The sequence below is a fragment of the Azolla caroliniana genome, unplaced genomic scaffold (assembly GCF_043228905.1).
Source record: "Azolla caroliniana isolate FFs.n. ecotype wild unplaced genomic scaffold, voAzoCaro1.0.p SCAF_688, whole genome shotgun sequence".
NCBI lineage: Eukaryota > Viridiplantae > Streptophyta > Polypodiopsida > Salviniales > Salviniaceae > Azolla > Azolla caroliniana.
In genome coordinates, this window is record NW_028231123.1 from 1 (window position 1) to 17,566 (window position 17,566).

General features: G+C 41.1%; 1 protein-coding gene across 1 annotated transcript; it reads right to left on the bottom strand.

Annotated features, from left to right (window-relative positions):
* Window positions 1–2,552: 2,552 nt before the first annotated feature.
* Window positions 2,553–6,687, bottom strand: LOC147847770 (pentatricopeptide repeat-containing protein At5g27110-like). Its single transcript, XM_087338844.1, has one exon. The coding sequence runs from the start codon at window positions 6,478–6,480 to the stop codon at window positions 3,157–3,159; it is 3,324 nt and encodes a 1,107-aa protein (XP_087194970.1). The 5' UTR covers window positions 6,481–6,687; the 3' UTR covers window positions 2,553–3,156.
* Between the last annotated feature and the right edge of the window lie 10,879 nt (window positions 6,688–17,566).

The window sequence follows — 17,566 nt, forward strand, 5'->3', positions numbered from 1 at the left end:
AAATGTTCAAAATGTCTGACGCAATCAGAAAAGACATAAACCTGTCCAACCAGCCATTACATTCACACATCAAAGTTCTCTTAAACCACAGTTCCTTTTCTAAAGGGATAAAAGAAAACGAGAAACAAGAAAACAGGGTATGAAGAGGATCAATTTGTCGAGATTAGCAATGCCACAATGATCTACGTTTTCCTTTGTATTGCTCAATGATCTAGCACGTAATCAGTTGTGCACCCACCTCATCCAATGAGCATTGTTATTATCATTGCACCATACCTCTTATGATTATGTAGTTTTAATTAAAGGTCACTAATCACAAAATTATATTTTCATAGTTATGTGTGCATTTCAAAGTCCTCTAACTGCTCGGTAAACAATATTTGGTGAGTATTACTATTATTTCCTGCCTCATATGATACAACCAGCTTGCAATATGGTAGAAGCTCGCTAACAGCCTCATCGTCTCATATTTGTCAACAACAATTACACCTGCACTTCAAAGTTCTAGCCTATGAATAATATTTGATGAGTATTAATATTGCCATCGTGCCTTTTCTTTTGTGACTAAGCCATGGTGCAGTGTGATAGAAACTTACTGATCACTATATAACAGTCACATGAATGCCCAGTTCAACATTCAATGTTATTACTATTGTCATTGGACCCTATCATTACAACATGATCAAAGTTCACTAATCATTTTATCGCCTCATATTTTCCAACAAATAGCATTTACAATTGCACTTCAAAGTGATGGTGAACAAAATCTTCTTTTCCCAAGAAAAAGAAAAAGAAAGAGAAAGAGAGACACTGAAAGGAGATATTCCATGGCATTGAAAAGTCTGGATTTGCAAACACTAGGAAAGGCCTATCTCAAGAACAAAGCAGCCATAATGTGACAGGATCCATATATGGTGTATGCATCATAAGCAAGACACAAATTTGACCCCACTTCGTCTTATCTACACATAATTGAGCCTGTGATGTTTTGTAGAGTTATGATATTGATTAGTTGATCATATCCCTTCTATCTCTTATATTCTCTAACTTCTCTCCTCGCCCATTCTACTGTGTACTTTCTAGCACATATAACATGAATATACAATAAAACATTTGCACCTTCATCTGTACATATTTCGAAGCTCCACAAAATGCTGCCTTCCTGATCTAGCCCAAGGTCAATAGTATATATGCCAACAACATTTACAATGTGTCCAAATCAAAGTTCTTGCAATTCTTCCTAAATGAAATAGGGCCTCTCCAAGGAAAAAGAAAAAGAAAGAAAATAAGAATGAGAAACGAGGAAGATATGTACCAATGCATTGAAAAGCGTCGACTTCCCAACATTAGGCAAGCCAACAATTCCTGTCTTCAAGCTCATGCTAACTTTGGAAGAGGTGGAGAAAAGCTTGAATACATGAAGTGCACCGGTGGCGTGGTGAGAGTGGATGAGAGAATGAGACCATGAGAAGGAGGAAGAGGAAAAGTGGGGCTTTGAGAAACGAGGGGCTATGGCCATAGCCATGGCTGGAGAGTAGCTCCTCACGCTGCAGTAACGTGTAGCCACGGCCATGCCTTCTTTCTTCTTTCTGTCTTCCTCCTCTGTCACTGAAACCTCATCAGGCAGCCTGATACTTTACACACAATTACAAAAGTAGGCCCCAATTTTATCTAATAGACTATCTATGTATATGTATATGTATATGTATATGTATACAGTATATCATATATGTATAATAGTATATGTATATGTGTATGTATAATAGTATATGTATGTATGGCAACAACTTTTCTCAAGTTTCCTCTTGTTTCTCGCTTCTTTCTAATGGCACACAATACATCTCAACACTTCGTCAGGAGTTGTTCCCGACTTCATGAGTGCACATTCGGGGTTTTGCTTGAACCGGGTTCTAATTCCTGTGCCCAACCGGGAATGGATTCCCGTTGGCATCTAGTTCAAACCTGGCGCCCAAACATAAACCCATACTGATGTGGTGCAAAATCTCAAGTTGTTTGGTATTCTATGAAACACGGATACTACACCCTCTCTCAAATGTTGCCTCCTCCATGACACCCATCATCCAAGATCTTCATTATATGTATATAGATCATGATCGAAGTACTTCACATTTTTCCAGTTCCTAGTCCGTCATTCCAATTATGACATTTTAAAGCTCATTATCATATGTCACTCATGTATGGTGCTAGAAGTTTTTCCCCAAATGATTTTCTAGTTTGAACCCCTCATAGTCAATTCCCAATTATCTATGAAACTATTGCCATACACATATGTTAGGTGTGGTGTAAGAGCATCTCATCCAAAAGTTATGTGAATACATACTTGCCATTCTTTGCATAACCAACCAAGTTCATGTCAAATGTTGGTGTTGTGGCAAGAGTCTACACCGTTAGGCGATCAAACTTTTCCCCCATATTTAAGAGTTGCATAGAAATCAACTAAAAGTTGTGTGAAGCATACCAATCGTTAATGATCGTATGTCAAATATTTTGCATATTGCTCAAAATCTTAGCTAATACTACTAGTACAAGTGCTATGCCCACTAATCTTATTGAGATACACCATATAGGTTGGGGGAAACTCTCTTGTTATTGTCTTTTGAGCTCAAATAAATGTTGGAGGGAGGTAAATTTACAATGTCAGACATATATAGGGTTTTATGGAGGTGTGTGTGAGAGACCCCTACCATGCATGCATTGCTTTTAGTAGAAAAGTAAAGCAGTACATGCATGCAAATACATATCACCCGGATGTCATACACGCAAAAAACACAAGGCCTCATTGCCATCAATGGCTGTTCAAATTTACATTCTGTTGGCATTCTATTCATTCCAGCACAAAATAGTCTAAAGGTGATGACTGACAATGATGCCAAGGTAATGCAACTTGTCATGATTGGCAAATGTGCATTTACGTCTCATCTTTATAGAACCTAGGGGCCTTTTATGCAAAGCTTTAAACAATCCATCTTTGTTTAGAAAGTTGTGTCACAATAATCCCAGTTAATGCAACTCATCATGATACCCAAATGATCAGCAACAATTTTTTACATGTGCATCTTATCACTGCAAAGTTAAAAATGTGTCAAAATTTGTAATTCAATCTTTACAGTGTTAAATATGCATCAACATTTTCATTCACAAGTCATGTGATATTTCCTCCTTATTGTAAGAAGCAACATGCTTTGATCTCATTGCTTCAACCTTTTGTGCATCCTCTTGCATGCCAGAAGCTGCGAAGATATTAGCCATAAGGGCATACGCTGCACCGCAAGTTTTATCTAGCCTTATTGCCTGATCAAATGCAGATTTCCCAAGCTTCACATTTCCCCATTTTTGACAAGCACCTAATAATACTAGCCAAACTTGAAGATTATCACAAGATGGCATTGCATTAATCACTTCCATTGCCTTCTCGAAGTGCCCTCCAGATCCAAGTATCATAAGCATGCAAGTATGATGTTCTATACTTGGAGTAATTCCATACTTTTTGCTCATATCTGTATAAAGCAGTTCTGCTCGGTCCAACAGACCAGCATGACAGCAGGCACTCAAAACTGATAAGAGTGTAATTTCATTTGGAGAAATCCCTTCATTTTGCATCTTTTCAAAACAATTCAGTGCTTCATTACCTTCCCCTTCCTCTGCATAACCTGAAATTAGGGCATTCCACGAGATAATGTTTCGAATTGGTAGTTCTTCAAGAACTTGTTGCGCTTTCGCAAGCATACTACATTTTGCATACATATCCACCAAAGCATTTCCGAGCACAATGTCCTTCTCTAACAAGCCTTGAATGACAATCTCTTCGTGAATTTGTTTGCCCATGTCTATGGCCCCTGCACAGCCACAGGCATTCAAGACGCAAATGAAAGTGATCACATTTGCATGTATACCCTCACTTTTCATCCGCTCAAAACAATCCAATGCTTCGTGACCCTGACCGTGTTGAGCATACCCTGCGATTAGTGCAGACCAAGATACTATGTTTCGATTAGGAAGTTCCTCGAGCACCTCTTGTGCTGTTGAAAGCATACCACATTTCACATACATATCCACCAATGCATTTCCAAGCACAATGTCCTCCAACAAGTCTCGACTCATCATAATCTCTCTGTGAATCTGTTTACCCTTGTTTAGAGCTCCTATGCTTCCACAAGCCATCAAGATGCAAGTATAAGTAACTGCGTAGGGAGATATACCTTCTTTTTGCATCTGCTCGAAACATTTCAGTGCTTCATAACATTGCCCCTGCTGAGCATACCCTGCAATAAGTGTATTCCAAGAAACACCATCCCGAACAGGAATCCCATTAAGCACTTGTTGTGCTTTTGCAAGCATGCCACACTTCACATACATATCCACCAAAGCATTTCCAAGCACAATATCTTGCTTCAGGAATCCCTTATTCACAATCACATCGTGAATTCTTTTGCCTTCATCTAAAGCTCCTGAACTGCCACATGCCTTTAAAATGGAAAGAAAAGTTACCACATCTGGTAAGAGACCTTCACTCTGCATTCTTCCAAAACATTCTAGTGCTTCATGGCATTGCTCCTGATTGGCATATCCTGCAATTAATGTATTCCAAGTGACTGTATCTCGCATAGGGAGCTCCTCGAGAACATGTTGGGCTTTGTCAAGCACCCCGCATCTGGCATACATATCAACCAAAGCTGTGCCAAGCACAATATCCTTTTCCAGGAAGCCCCTACTCACAATCTCTTCATGAATTTCTTTGCCCTTTTCTATAGCTCCTATGCTCTCACATGCCTTCAAGAGCCAAGTAAAAGTGACGGAGTCAGGAGAGAGCCCCATAGTTCTCATCCATGCATAACACTCCATTGCTTCCTCATCTTGCCCCTGCTGAACATACCCTAGAATTACTGAGTTGCATGACACTACATCTACAACGGGAAACTCCCAAAGTACCTGTTGAGCTTTTTCAAGTAAACCACATTTAGCATACATATCCACTAAAGCGTTGCCAACATCTTTGTTTAGTAATCCTCTATTTGCAATGTTCTCATGAATTTGTTTGCCCTTCTCTAAAGACCCTGTGGTACCACACACCTTCAATATGCAAATGAAGGTGACTACATCAGGAGAAACGCCTTCATTTTGCATAGATTCAAAGCAGTTTAATGCCTCAAGAAATTTCCCCCATTCAGCATATCCTGCAATTAGTGCATTATAAGAGACAGCATCTCGAATAGGAAGCTCTTTGAGCAGTTGCTGAGCTTTTGCAAGCATGCCACATTTAGCATACATGTCCACCAAAGCAGTGCCCAGAACAATATCCTTCCATAGCAAGTTCCTCTTGACAATCTCTTCATGAATTAATTTACCCGTCTTTATTACCTTTGCACCCCCACAAGCTTTCAAAATGCCAAGAAAAGTGATGGCATTTGGAGAAAGACCCTCAGTTTGCATTTGTTCATAGCAGCTCAATGCCTCATGGTTTAATCCTTGATGAGCATACCCTGCAATTAGTGCATTCCAAGCAATTATGTCTCGTACATGCAAACTTTCAAGTACTCTCTGTGATGTTGCAAGCATACCACATTTTGCATACATATCTACCAAAGCAGTGCCAAGTATGATATCTTTGGATAGAAAATTTCTATTTACAATCATTTCATGAATTTGTTTGCCTTTTTCTAGAGACCTCATGCTGCCACAGGCCTTCAAAATGCAAATGAAGGTGACATTATCAGGTGACAGGCCCTCTCTTTGCATCTGTTGGAAACAGTCTAGTGCTTCCTGAGCTTGCCCCTTGTGTACATATCCTGAAATCAAAGCATTCCAAGAGATGGCATCTCTCTCAGGAAGCTCATCAAGTACATCTTGTGCTTTCACAAGCATAGCACATTTGGCATACATATCCACCAATGCAGTGCCAAGAAGAATGTGTTTCTTTAGCAAGTTCCTAGTCACAATTTCATCATGAATTTGTTTGCCCTCGTCTATAGACCTTGTGTTGCCACATGCCTTCAAGATACAAATGAAGGTGACCACATCTGGAGAAACGCCTTCATTATGCATCCTTTTGAAACATTTCAAGGCACTATGACCATTCCCCTGTTGTATATAACCTGAAATCAATGCATTCCAACAGACTACACTCCGAATCGGGAGCTCCTCAAGAACTTGTTGTGCTTTTGTAAGGACACCACATTTGGCATACATACTTATTAAACTACTAGCTACATATGGGCTCTTTTCAAGTACTCCACTTCTTAGAATTTCAGCATGTATTAGCGTGCCTTTGTGAAGATCCTTCTTATTGGCACAAGCCTTGAGCATGGCCACAAAATGAGAATCTTCTCTATTTCCATTGCTAATCTCTATTTCGTGCATTTCCTTTATTTCTCCCGAGCAGTTCGATACCTTTATGTACATCCTTCTTAATGACACAAGCCTTGAGCATGGACATAAAATGTGAATCTCCTCTAATTTCATTACTAAATAATCTATCAGTCATGCCTTTCCTTTATCTCTCCACATATTGATGAACTTGGCGGTCCATGAAGACTGCTCATAGCTTTGGTGCCTAAGGACTTCTGATCTGGGGCTGTGGCAGATCAGACAAACCCCTCTCCTTCTCATGGATGGAGGTTTGGTCTCAGGGGCCATTCTGGCCTCCTCTCTGACTCTCTCGAATGTCATCATCATATCATCACTTTCTCTCTCTCCTTCCTATCAAAGATGGTGGGTAGCTTCCATGGAATGCAGTAGTAATAGGAGGAGGAGGAGGAGAGAGAGAGAGAGAGATAGGTCATCCGTTGAACCCCTGCATTTGGCAATGGCATCTAGTCCATATAGATATCATCGAAGTTTGAGTTGGGGCTCATAGTCTTAAAGACATGGACATGGTAGCAGAACAATTACGAGTGGAAGTTCACGACGATATTGGCCATATTAATTGCAGTATTTCATGACAAATAGCCTATAATGGCTATATTGAAAATTTAAGCAAAACATTGTCAATTCTTTGGCTATAGGAACATGTCATCAGGAGACCATTCTTTGACTTGTATTTCCACAAATCAAGTAATATTTGCGTCCAATATTGTTTTTAGCCACAAAACCATGTTTGAGTTGGGGCTCACAGTCTTAGAGACATGGACATGGTAGCAGAACAATTACGAGTGGAAGTTCATGACGATATCGGCCATATTAATTGCAGTATTTCATGAAAAATAACCTATAATGGCTATATTGAAAATTTAAGCAAAACGTTGTTAATTCTTTGGCTATAGGAACATGTCATCAGGAGACCATTCTTTGACTTGTATTTCCACAAATCAAGTAATATTTGCGTCCAATATTGTTTTTAGCCACAAAACCACTTTCCAAGCAAAGTCATTGAATATGACATGTATTCAAGCTATTTTGAACTAGACAAGCATTAAATAAATAACTTTATTGACTTTCTATAAATACCTATTTGGTTGTATCATGTTGCCAAAATAGTTCAAGGGCATTCCACCTTAAATTCTCACATGCATTCTTGGCTAATAAATCAATAATAGAAAAGTCGATTGCACTATTGTAGCAATCCATGCATAGGCCACATTACAAATTTCCAATACATACATCAACTTTTCATATTTTCAAGTTCTCAACTTGTTTGATTGTTGGCAAGAATATTGCACATTGGAGGATATCTAAGATGGAGAACAATCTTATTTAGAATGTCATCAATGAATTGTGAATTATCAAAGTTTGCAAATGTTTAGTTATATACTAGGGCACGGAGGTACAGTCAACAACATATGGTTAAGTGTTTGGTGATGACAATTTTACACCATGCAAATATAAATTAGGTAAAGGATGAGAAGTAATTGCAATCAAGAGGGTGTTAAGAGGACAACCTTTTGTCAACTATTTCTCCAAAAGACCAAATCTAAATACAGGGAAGATTTGCCACGTTAATATAAATGTAATCAAATTACAACTTGCGTTTGAGACCAAGAGTTTTGTTAGATATGTGATTTAATACCTAGTGCTCAATCTTGAGAGTGTACTTCACATATTCAATGCCATTTTGCACAAGGAATAATTTGGATTATCTATGATACCATTCCATGGGATGCACACCATGATATGAAGATATATCTTTAAGATTGTTACGACACCATGAACATATTTTATAATTAAGGTGTTGAATTCAATACCATTATTAGGGCCCCTTAAAACTTCTTGCCATGCCACAAAACTTCGAACTCTACACCTATCAAATCCCAAGAATAACTCTATTATTTTACTACTTTATTACTTTTAATGTTTCGAAGTTTTTGATGTCAAGCTTTGAGTCGGGGATCCTTCTCTGAGTTGGTAGGGCTCCTTGTGACAGAGGATGTCAGAGAGTCGACTCCTGGTGACAAACGTTGTTAAGCTTTTTATCCATATATAGGATGACGCAAATTGCAAGCGACCACCTGCACTGTTCGTGCTCGTGATTCCCTCGTTTGCCCTCTTTTAATATTTGGTAGCAGGCAGACACGAGCATGCTCATGTGTCCATCATCATCATCATCATCATCATTCTCATGTGCGACGTGTCTATTATGACACAAATCATAAAGAGAGTTGGTGAGGGATCGTGGCCACAGACAGTGCAGGTCGCTCAGAGGAAGGCGTGTGCAGTCTGCACCGTCAGATTTCGATAATAAAGAGGGCACGAAAAAGAAAGTTCTGCAGAGGTCGCCCAACCGCAGGTAAGTTTATATTAAGTTGGTCGCCCAACCAACTTAATCATCGATGCAGGTCGCCCAACCGACGACTATAAAAGCCTAAAACCTGTCATTATCTCTCATTTTTTCAAACGAGATTGAGAGAGTTTTTTTGTCGGGAAAGAAAACTATCATCAGGCGGCCTGCAATTGACATAAGTGGCAATCAATCTCCGCCATCACTATTCCCAGGTATGTATTAAACCCTATTACATCACTTTTTCTGATTTGTTTTACATGTGGTAGGAAGAGTTGAGGGATTAGGGTTTGGAATAGTTGAGGGTTTTTTTTTCTTGTTGAGGGATTAGGGTTTTACTACATAAAAGGAAGGAATAGATTATATAGAGGGCATCTAATTATTGCAACATGATAAGTAGGATATAACATATGGGGAGATTTGGAGGTGAGGGATTAGGGTTTAGGGTTTAGGGTCATAAAGTACATGGGTCGTACCATCACTGAATCATGGAGATCATTGCTCACCATGTCTAATCCACACAAGAAAACCTAGATACACTTGTTGAACTTCGTCATAGTCTCATTCCACCTCACCAACTAACCTAATCATTCTACCACAAGCATTAAGATAATGATGATGGAGCTTTGGGAAATCTAGAGCTTGTATTTCTATTTCAATATGGATGACACATGGATTCAGCCATATTTGCAATCATAATTTGTGTCATGGGTTGATTTTGGCCTCTAGCAAATGTTAACAGATTTTCTTCATCACTTTAAGGTTAGGATGAATGGCATTCTATTTCTTAAGGAACATAACCAAGCTTTGGTTTTCAATTAATTTAAGTTGTAATGAGATCTTTTGACAAGGCAACAATGATATGATTGTTTAATGTATATGAGATCGTGACAACTCAACAATACCTAAAATGCAACTTTTAGTGCTCGATATGTGTAAATGAATGCCATGGCTCCAGTCGTGGCTAAAAGACTGCTTCTTGAGGCAATATCATGGTGGCCAGATTGCGTATTGGTAGCATCCCAAATGGCACTGAACGTTTGACATCGATTCTTGATTGTTTATTCATGGATGAGACATGGAAACCCTAAACCCTTTTTTATTGAGGTGAAGATATGTATCATTTCCGACATAATTCAGTAGTTGAATGCACTCTTCTATTTAAAGATTAGTTGATGATAAATGTGCAAGTGAATCATTAGGTAATCATCATGCAAATGTTGTCATTTGCGAATGGTGTGTTCATAAATAACTTATTTTAATGGTTTGGCACATGGTTTGGTCACCATTTCACACGTTTAGAGTTAGTAATGTTTACATATGAAAGTTTCTGTTTAGAAAAGTTTTGGTTGTTTTGGTTCTCTTCTGGACTGTATACGTACTAAAAAAGGAACAAAGGGAAAGGAGTACAAGCATTGACCATTTATGAACAATGGGTTGTATATGAATCAGTGATGTAAACATATGTAAGTGGCAATGTTGTATTAGATATACTTAGATAAATATGCATATGGCCACATTTATGTCTTCAAGTTTTAACGTCTTTTTTTGTAATTTACTGTGAAACTTGGGCTAACAGGTATCCTTGTGAAAGCAAACGATAACGCTTTTGATCAATCACAAATTTGTGCTAGCCTCAACAACAATGCATCAATAACTGTAAGTTTTTTAATATAACATCTAATCTTCTGGTAATGCTACAAATGCAAATTTTATTTTGTACGAATCTGTGCCAGTCTCAATGACACAGAATCAGCAATGTTAAGTTTGTGTATCTAATCTTTTGGCAATGTCATATGTGATTATTTTTTGTACCAATCTGAGCTAGGATTCACAATGAAGCATCGGTAATGTAAGTTTCTACATATAACAACTAATGTTGTATTAACTCCATAAGTCCTTCTTTGCTTCTTTAAATTGTTCTTTTTTCATAATGCAATGCAAGTAGTTGTTAACGCTGTGAAAGCAACAACATGTGAAGCAGAATGCCAGTACATATCGAGTGAAAAGACCAAGAGCATGGTAATAACAAGTATTTAGTTACTTCCTACTATGTTTATTATTTAAGGTCGTACATGGCCAAACTGACATCTATATTTGTATGTTATGAAGAAATGACATTGAGTTGTATGTTCTAGTCCATTCAGATTTTATTTGATCACATAGGACGTGGTTCGAAACTATACTTAATTGAGCACATAAAATACTTCATTCATGTGGGTATTTCTCTTTGGGTTGTGGACAAATAAACATAGGGAAATAATTTGATCCCACTCACTCGCTGTCAATATCTGTGTGCCCCATTACTCATCAAAATATCCCAGCCAGTCCTTATAATATGTGGGTATATGAGATATCATTGTTTAAGACATCATATCCAACAAAAATGATGCAATTATATTGATCTCTAATTTAGTGACCGAAATGATTTGCTTGAATGGTGGTAGATGGCTTCCAAGTCTAAGTACAAACATTGGTGGGATTTCGATAATGGTGACATATATCCAACTCAAGATAGGTATCTCACGAACCAATCTCCCCTAATACTGGTTTAGGGTTTGATGCATGTATGTTGACTCGTGATTTGTTAAAGGGTCTTCGTTAGAAGACATTGGAGAAGTTCGTCAACCGACATGTCTAAGGGTGGGGAGAGAATGGATCAGACACTAGCGGTTCATCTACCTCCGATCGAGCCAATACATGCCATGGCAACATTTGACCAAGATGCTGCTCCAAATGGTATGCAGATTTGGTGTCATTGCAATATGTCAATCTTTATGCCAATCTTAAATATGTAACACATATAGACGGAACAGATGCTCCTCGCCCAAACTTGTTGTATAAGGTTGGAAGAGATGCAAATGGCAACAAGGCACATGCGTGTATCTATATTGAGTATCGCCGCCTCTCGCCAAGGTGGTATCGCAAAAAAAGTGACATGGAATCACATTTACTCAGGGAACATGGAATAGGCATAGTCCTACCCCGAGGGATGCGTATAGAGGAGGAGGGTACTCCGGGGGCATGCTTTAATAGATATGAGCGTCAAAGATCACTTAGAAGATTCATGGACCCCGAAATCAAGTACAATAGAAATCGCAAACACATATCCAAAAGTTGAAGGTTAGGGTTGTTTTGAGGTACAACTCTATTCCCACTGAACTCCATCTTGACACAGAGGCAGAGTTCGTAGCGCGATTTATGGACAATGAGATGGCCATATACGACTCCAAAAAGAATGAGCGTTTGGAGATGTTGACGAAGAAGATAAGATCCGGTTTGGATTCTTTTGTAAGTATGAGCGAGGATTTCATTTGAGATATGTGTTGGAGGGTTTATTGGCAGAATTCAAATAATAACATGTTTCTTATTGTGGTGAGAAGGTGTAAAAAGGCGGGGATATCCACCCAACCGCAGGGTGTGTCCACAAATGTGAGTGAGGCTCTAAACCCATCTGAGGGTGGTGTGTCCACTCCACCGAGACAGAGACGACAGAAGATGTCAGTCTGACGGAAGGAGGTTGAGTCAAACATTGATCTTTATGTCACCCTAACATCAGATTCAGATGACGTTGCATCGGATGTGGCCACAATTCAAATTCAGCATAGCAAGGGCATAAGGTTGTGGATCCAAACACCGAATAAACACTTTTCCAAGTATTTTTTATGTGAAATATAAATTAGTATCCTACTAACTGACATTGAGTGTGATATACCTACTCAACCTACATATTTCAATGCATTCAGGTACTAGCTAACCTGCCAACGTCTCGATATGGCCCTTGACGTTACTGAGTCAGATCTTGAGAGCATGTGCAAGTGTCGTGAAATGGCATCAACGTGGACTATGACCTTATTCACATTGTTTATGGAGTACTCGCTGCCACCCGGGTGACAGACCGCTTCACCATCGTCGACCCATTGTGGGTGTAGCTACACCAACAAACGGTGAAGGGGCAACCCATCCTTAGGAAGGTGGTTGAACGTGATTTGATGTTCATTTTGTTCGTGCTTGATGGCCATTAGGTGTTGTGGACGAATATGCGACAGAAAGTATCTAAGCTTACCAACAAAGTAGTCTTCTGCGATCCATTAAACAACGCGGCGACTGACAACGTGCAGAGAATGGTAGAGTTGGCAATTCAGACCCTTTCATCTGAACCGTCAGACCACAACATTGTGTCCGAGGGTCGACATCACGTTGTCGTGGTGTACTTTGTACACTACGTAAAACATATGTGGAGTACCCGATTGACTAAGTATAAAGAAATAGGAGAAATATTACAATAATTATGTTACATGCATAGGGTAAGATTTGAACCCTGTACCTCCATGTTACCGAGTTTAAGCCTTACCATTGTACTAGCATATTATGAGTTTTAAAGTTTTGCTAAACTTTATCCCATGTAAATATTCTAGATAAGCATGATAGAAAAAGTTATTCATGCATACACACTCGAGTTAAAAGAAAAGATGTGATAGAAAGCTAATCATGCACATGTAGTGTGCATGAAAACTAAAGTCAGAAAAAGCATGATGCTTGCATGTGATAAACTTAGACTCTTCCATCACTATATAAGGAAGAGAGAAAGATGTATAGTGGTTGTTGATTTTTTATAAGGGTTGATTAATATAGAATATTCGTGGGATTCATGATTTTGCCATCTATTTCTCTCTTACAATCTAAGTATCAATTAATACACTATACTCGTGGGATTCACAAGTTTCATATCTTCATCTTCCAATCTATTCATAACTAACCTTATCTCATATTCTTCTTTCTCCTAGTCCAAAACCCCAGTGGTTCCCACCCGACTCACGCAAACGATCCGAGGCGAAAGGCCCGACACAAGTGGTGAACCCAACGTGAAAATGGGTGGCAAGGAGATGGAAAATCAACAAGAGGCTAATAACATGATGGCGATGTTCGAGTGGATACTACAAGAACAATATGCGATGTCGGAGATTGCGGCGATAGTAGAGCGGCTCGTGCAACGTAACGGGCAATTCAACGGGAAGGATGTGTTGCGATATTTGTGGGATTACAAGGCGAAAATGCTACAGTGCAGAATATCGAAAGGATTGCCAGTGACATCCTTCAATCGGGTGGCTATGGACAGGCTTCAAGGAAGTATCCATGGGATACGACAACAAAATCCGACGTGGGTGTAAAGAATCAAGAGATGGATTCTTGTGAAGCGGAATAGGTGTGAACTGTGTGTGTGTGAGAGAGAGAGACAGAGACAGAGAGACAGAGACAAAGAGACAGAGAGACAGAGAGACAGAGAGAGACAGAGTATACGCAAGGTTAAAAGTATATTGACAAAGGAGAAAGACTCAACATTGTACAAAGTGGGAGGAGGGTGCTTTATATAGTCACCCTCTCTCTTCATTAACTACAAGACTCATGGAGCATGGGGAATGTGAAAGCTCATAAGTTATGTGTCATAGAATATGATTCTATGACTCATACTAAATGCTAGAATACAAAGTGGTGACATAATGGTGACTCTTGATCGTTGGAGTGTCTCTTCACTCTCAAGGTGAGTTCACACACTAGACCAAGTTGAGCTTGATTCTCAACACGCCCCCTCAAGCTCAAGTCGGGTCGGTTTCAGACGATATCCGAAATCCGCTTCAACTCACGTTCGGGAGTCCGCTTCGACTCGCGTCGACTCGCTTTATGCGGAGTTGTGGAATCTGTGCTCCAGCTTGCGTTGTGCGTACTTGCAGAATCTATGCGTTATTGCGTAGTGTCTTCAATACTCCCCCTCAAGCTTGGCAGGTCAGGGATTGTCAATCCGAGATCGGTCATGCATTGCCATAGCTTGTCGGCTCCTAAGGCTTTAGTGAAGATGTCAACCGTTTGAAGATTGGTGCTAATGTGTTGTAGGTCGACATCGCCAGCTAGAACGCGCTCTCGGATGAAGTGATAGTGCACTTCGATGTGCTTTGTCCGCGCGTGGAAGATAAATACTACTCATGTTGTCGTAGTAAAGGGGAGTCGGATCCTTGATGGGAACGCCCAAATCCTTCAAAATCCTTTTAAGCCATACGGCTTCACATGTAGCTACGGCTGCGCCCCTATATTCCGCCTCCGTACTCAAAAGAGCGACGGTAGGCTGCTTCTTGCTACTCCAGGATATTGCTCCCTTGCCGAGGGAGAAAACAAATACGGAGGTTGATCTTCTATCGGCTTTGTAGCTGGCCCAATTGGCGTATTTGTACCCCTCGAGTCGTAATGGCATCGCGGTCTTGTAGAGGATGCCGCAATCCATTGTGCCACTCACGTATCGTAGAACTCGCTTAACGCAATCCAAGTGAGTATCACACGGTGTTTGCATGAATTGGCAAAGGAGACTGACTGGATAACTAAGATCGGGTCGAGTAATCGTGAGGTACATGAGACTCCCGATGAGTTGCCGATACTGAGTCGGCTCACACGCTGTGGTGCCGGAGTTCGCATCTAGTTTGAGATTGCGATCGAGCGGGGTTGCCGCGGATTTGCACTCAGCCATCCCGAACTTGTATAACAAGTTGAGGATGTAGTGCCATTGAGAGATCATGATTCCGGCCGGAGTCCGAATTACCTTGATGCCGAGGAAGTAGTGGAGCTCCTTCATGTCCGTCATCTCGAACTTGTCGGAAAGGAGGGATTTGACTTTATTGATTTCAACGAGCTGCTCACTTCCAATGAATAGGTCATCCACATATAAAATGATGACGATCGGACTTACGGAATCGCTTCGTATGTAGAGGGAGTTGTCCAATTTTGACATACGGAAGCCGATTTGATGAAGATATTGTGTTATCTTCGAATGCCAAGCACGCGGTGCTTGCTTGAGGCCATAGAGTGGCTTCTTGAGCCGGCAAACCGCTTTCGGATGGGTGCTCGAGTTGAAGCCAGGTGGTTGGATCATGTACACCTCCTCTTCTAATTCGCCTTGTAGAAAGGCGTTCTTGACGTCCATTTGATGGAGGTGCCACCCTTTCGCCGCGGCAATCGCAATTACGGTCCGCACTGTCGTCATCTTTGCCACCGGGGCAAAGGTCTCTTCGTAGTCGACGCCATGCGTCTGAGCGTATCCTTTTGCTACGAGTCGAGCTTTGTAGCGGTTTACAGAGCCATCGACGTTATACTTCACCTTGTAGATCCATCTGCATCTGATCGCCTTTTTGTGTGGTGAGGTGGAAAAGAGATCCCACGTCTCGTTCTTCCGTAGTGCCTTCATCTACTTGTTCATTGCTTCGATCCATCGCGGGTCCTTCGTGGCTTCCGAAAAGGTTTCCGGCTCCCGTACTGTCGCTACCTTCATCATAAAGGCATAATGGTACACCATATAATCGTTGTAGCTGAATCGGCTTACGGGGTTCTTTTCACGGGTGGAGCGACAGAGCTTTTCATTTGCTGAGATGAGGGCTTTCTTAGCTCCGATTGGTACATCGAAGCCGCCGAACTCACTATCGAGTGAGTGAGTCGACTCATAGTCGTCGAAACAATCATTTGCGTATTCCTCCATTTTCGCCTTGACCTTGTCCATCTTCGGGCTAGGCCGTGATGTGCTTTGATCGCTCAAAGGCTCTTGTGGTCCGCTCAGTCAGGTCGTGATCGGACTCTCTTCGAACATGTGCGTAAGGCGATCCTCATCCTCTATCTCTTGTTCGGCGGATTCCTGGTCGAGCAGAGTCGGAGTCGGAGTTGTCTCTGGTGCGTACCAGGATGCGGACTCATCAAAAACGACGTCTCGACTTACTCGAGATTTTCGAGTTGAGGGGTTGTAGCACTTGTACCCCTTTTGCTCCAGTGAGTATCCTACGAGGATACATTTCTCCAACTTCGGATCAAGCTTTTGACGCTTCTCGTCGGGGATGTGCATGTACGCTATCGCGCCGAATATCTGGGTGTGCGATAAGTCTGGCTTCTTTCCAAAGTATTTTTCGTGCGGAGTGACCTCGTGCACGCCGGATGTTGTGCATCGGTTCATTAGGTAGACGGCCGTATTTGTAGCTTCGGCCCAATATGACTTGGGCATATGCTTCTCGTTCATCATGGCCTGTGCTACTTCGAGGATGTGCCGATTTTTGCGCTCGGCTACCCCGTTTTGTTGCGGAGTGTGTCGGCAAGTGAATTCTCGCCGAATTCCTTCCTTTCAGAGATACGTCGTGAAGGCGTCCGAGAAGTACTCCTTGCCGCCGTCCGATCGAAGGCAACGTACATGTCGGCCCGTGGCTTTCTCGACTTCATTCTTGAAAGTTTGGAAGTGTCCGAACACTTCGCTCTTTTGCCGCATCGGTTAGATCCAAGTGTGCCTAGAGAAGTCGTCGATGAAGAGCACGTAATATCGGCATCTGCCGAATGTAGCCGTCTGTGCCGGTCCCCATACGTCGGAATGGACTACGTCGAGTAGACCTTTGATCACGTTCCGCTCTTTCGGGAATGGGTGTCGGTGTTGCTTGCCGAATTGCCACGCTTCGCATACACCTTCATTCTCCTTCTCTTTGAATGTTGGGAGTCCGATGACGACTCCTTTTTATTTCATTGCTTTGAGTTTGTTGAGATTGATGTGGCCGATTTGCTTGTGCCATAGCTCTATGTCGGAGTCGGCTTTCGTGTTTTTCGTGAACATGGCGGATTTCATCTCGCGTGAATCAAGAATGAACATCGAGCCCTCTCTTCGTCCGCGTGCGATGAGTCGGCCCTCTTTTTCGATCAAGCAACCACCTTGATTAAATCGAACTTGCATCCCTTGCTCTACAATTTGGCCAACGGAGACCAAATTCTTCGTAATGGTCGGTACATGCAAGACATTTTTAATGTAATTTTGCTTACCTTCTT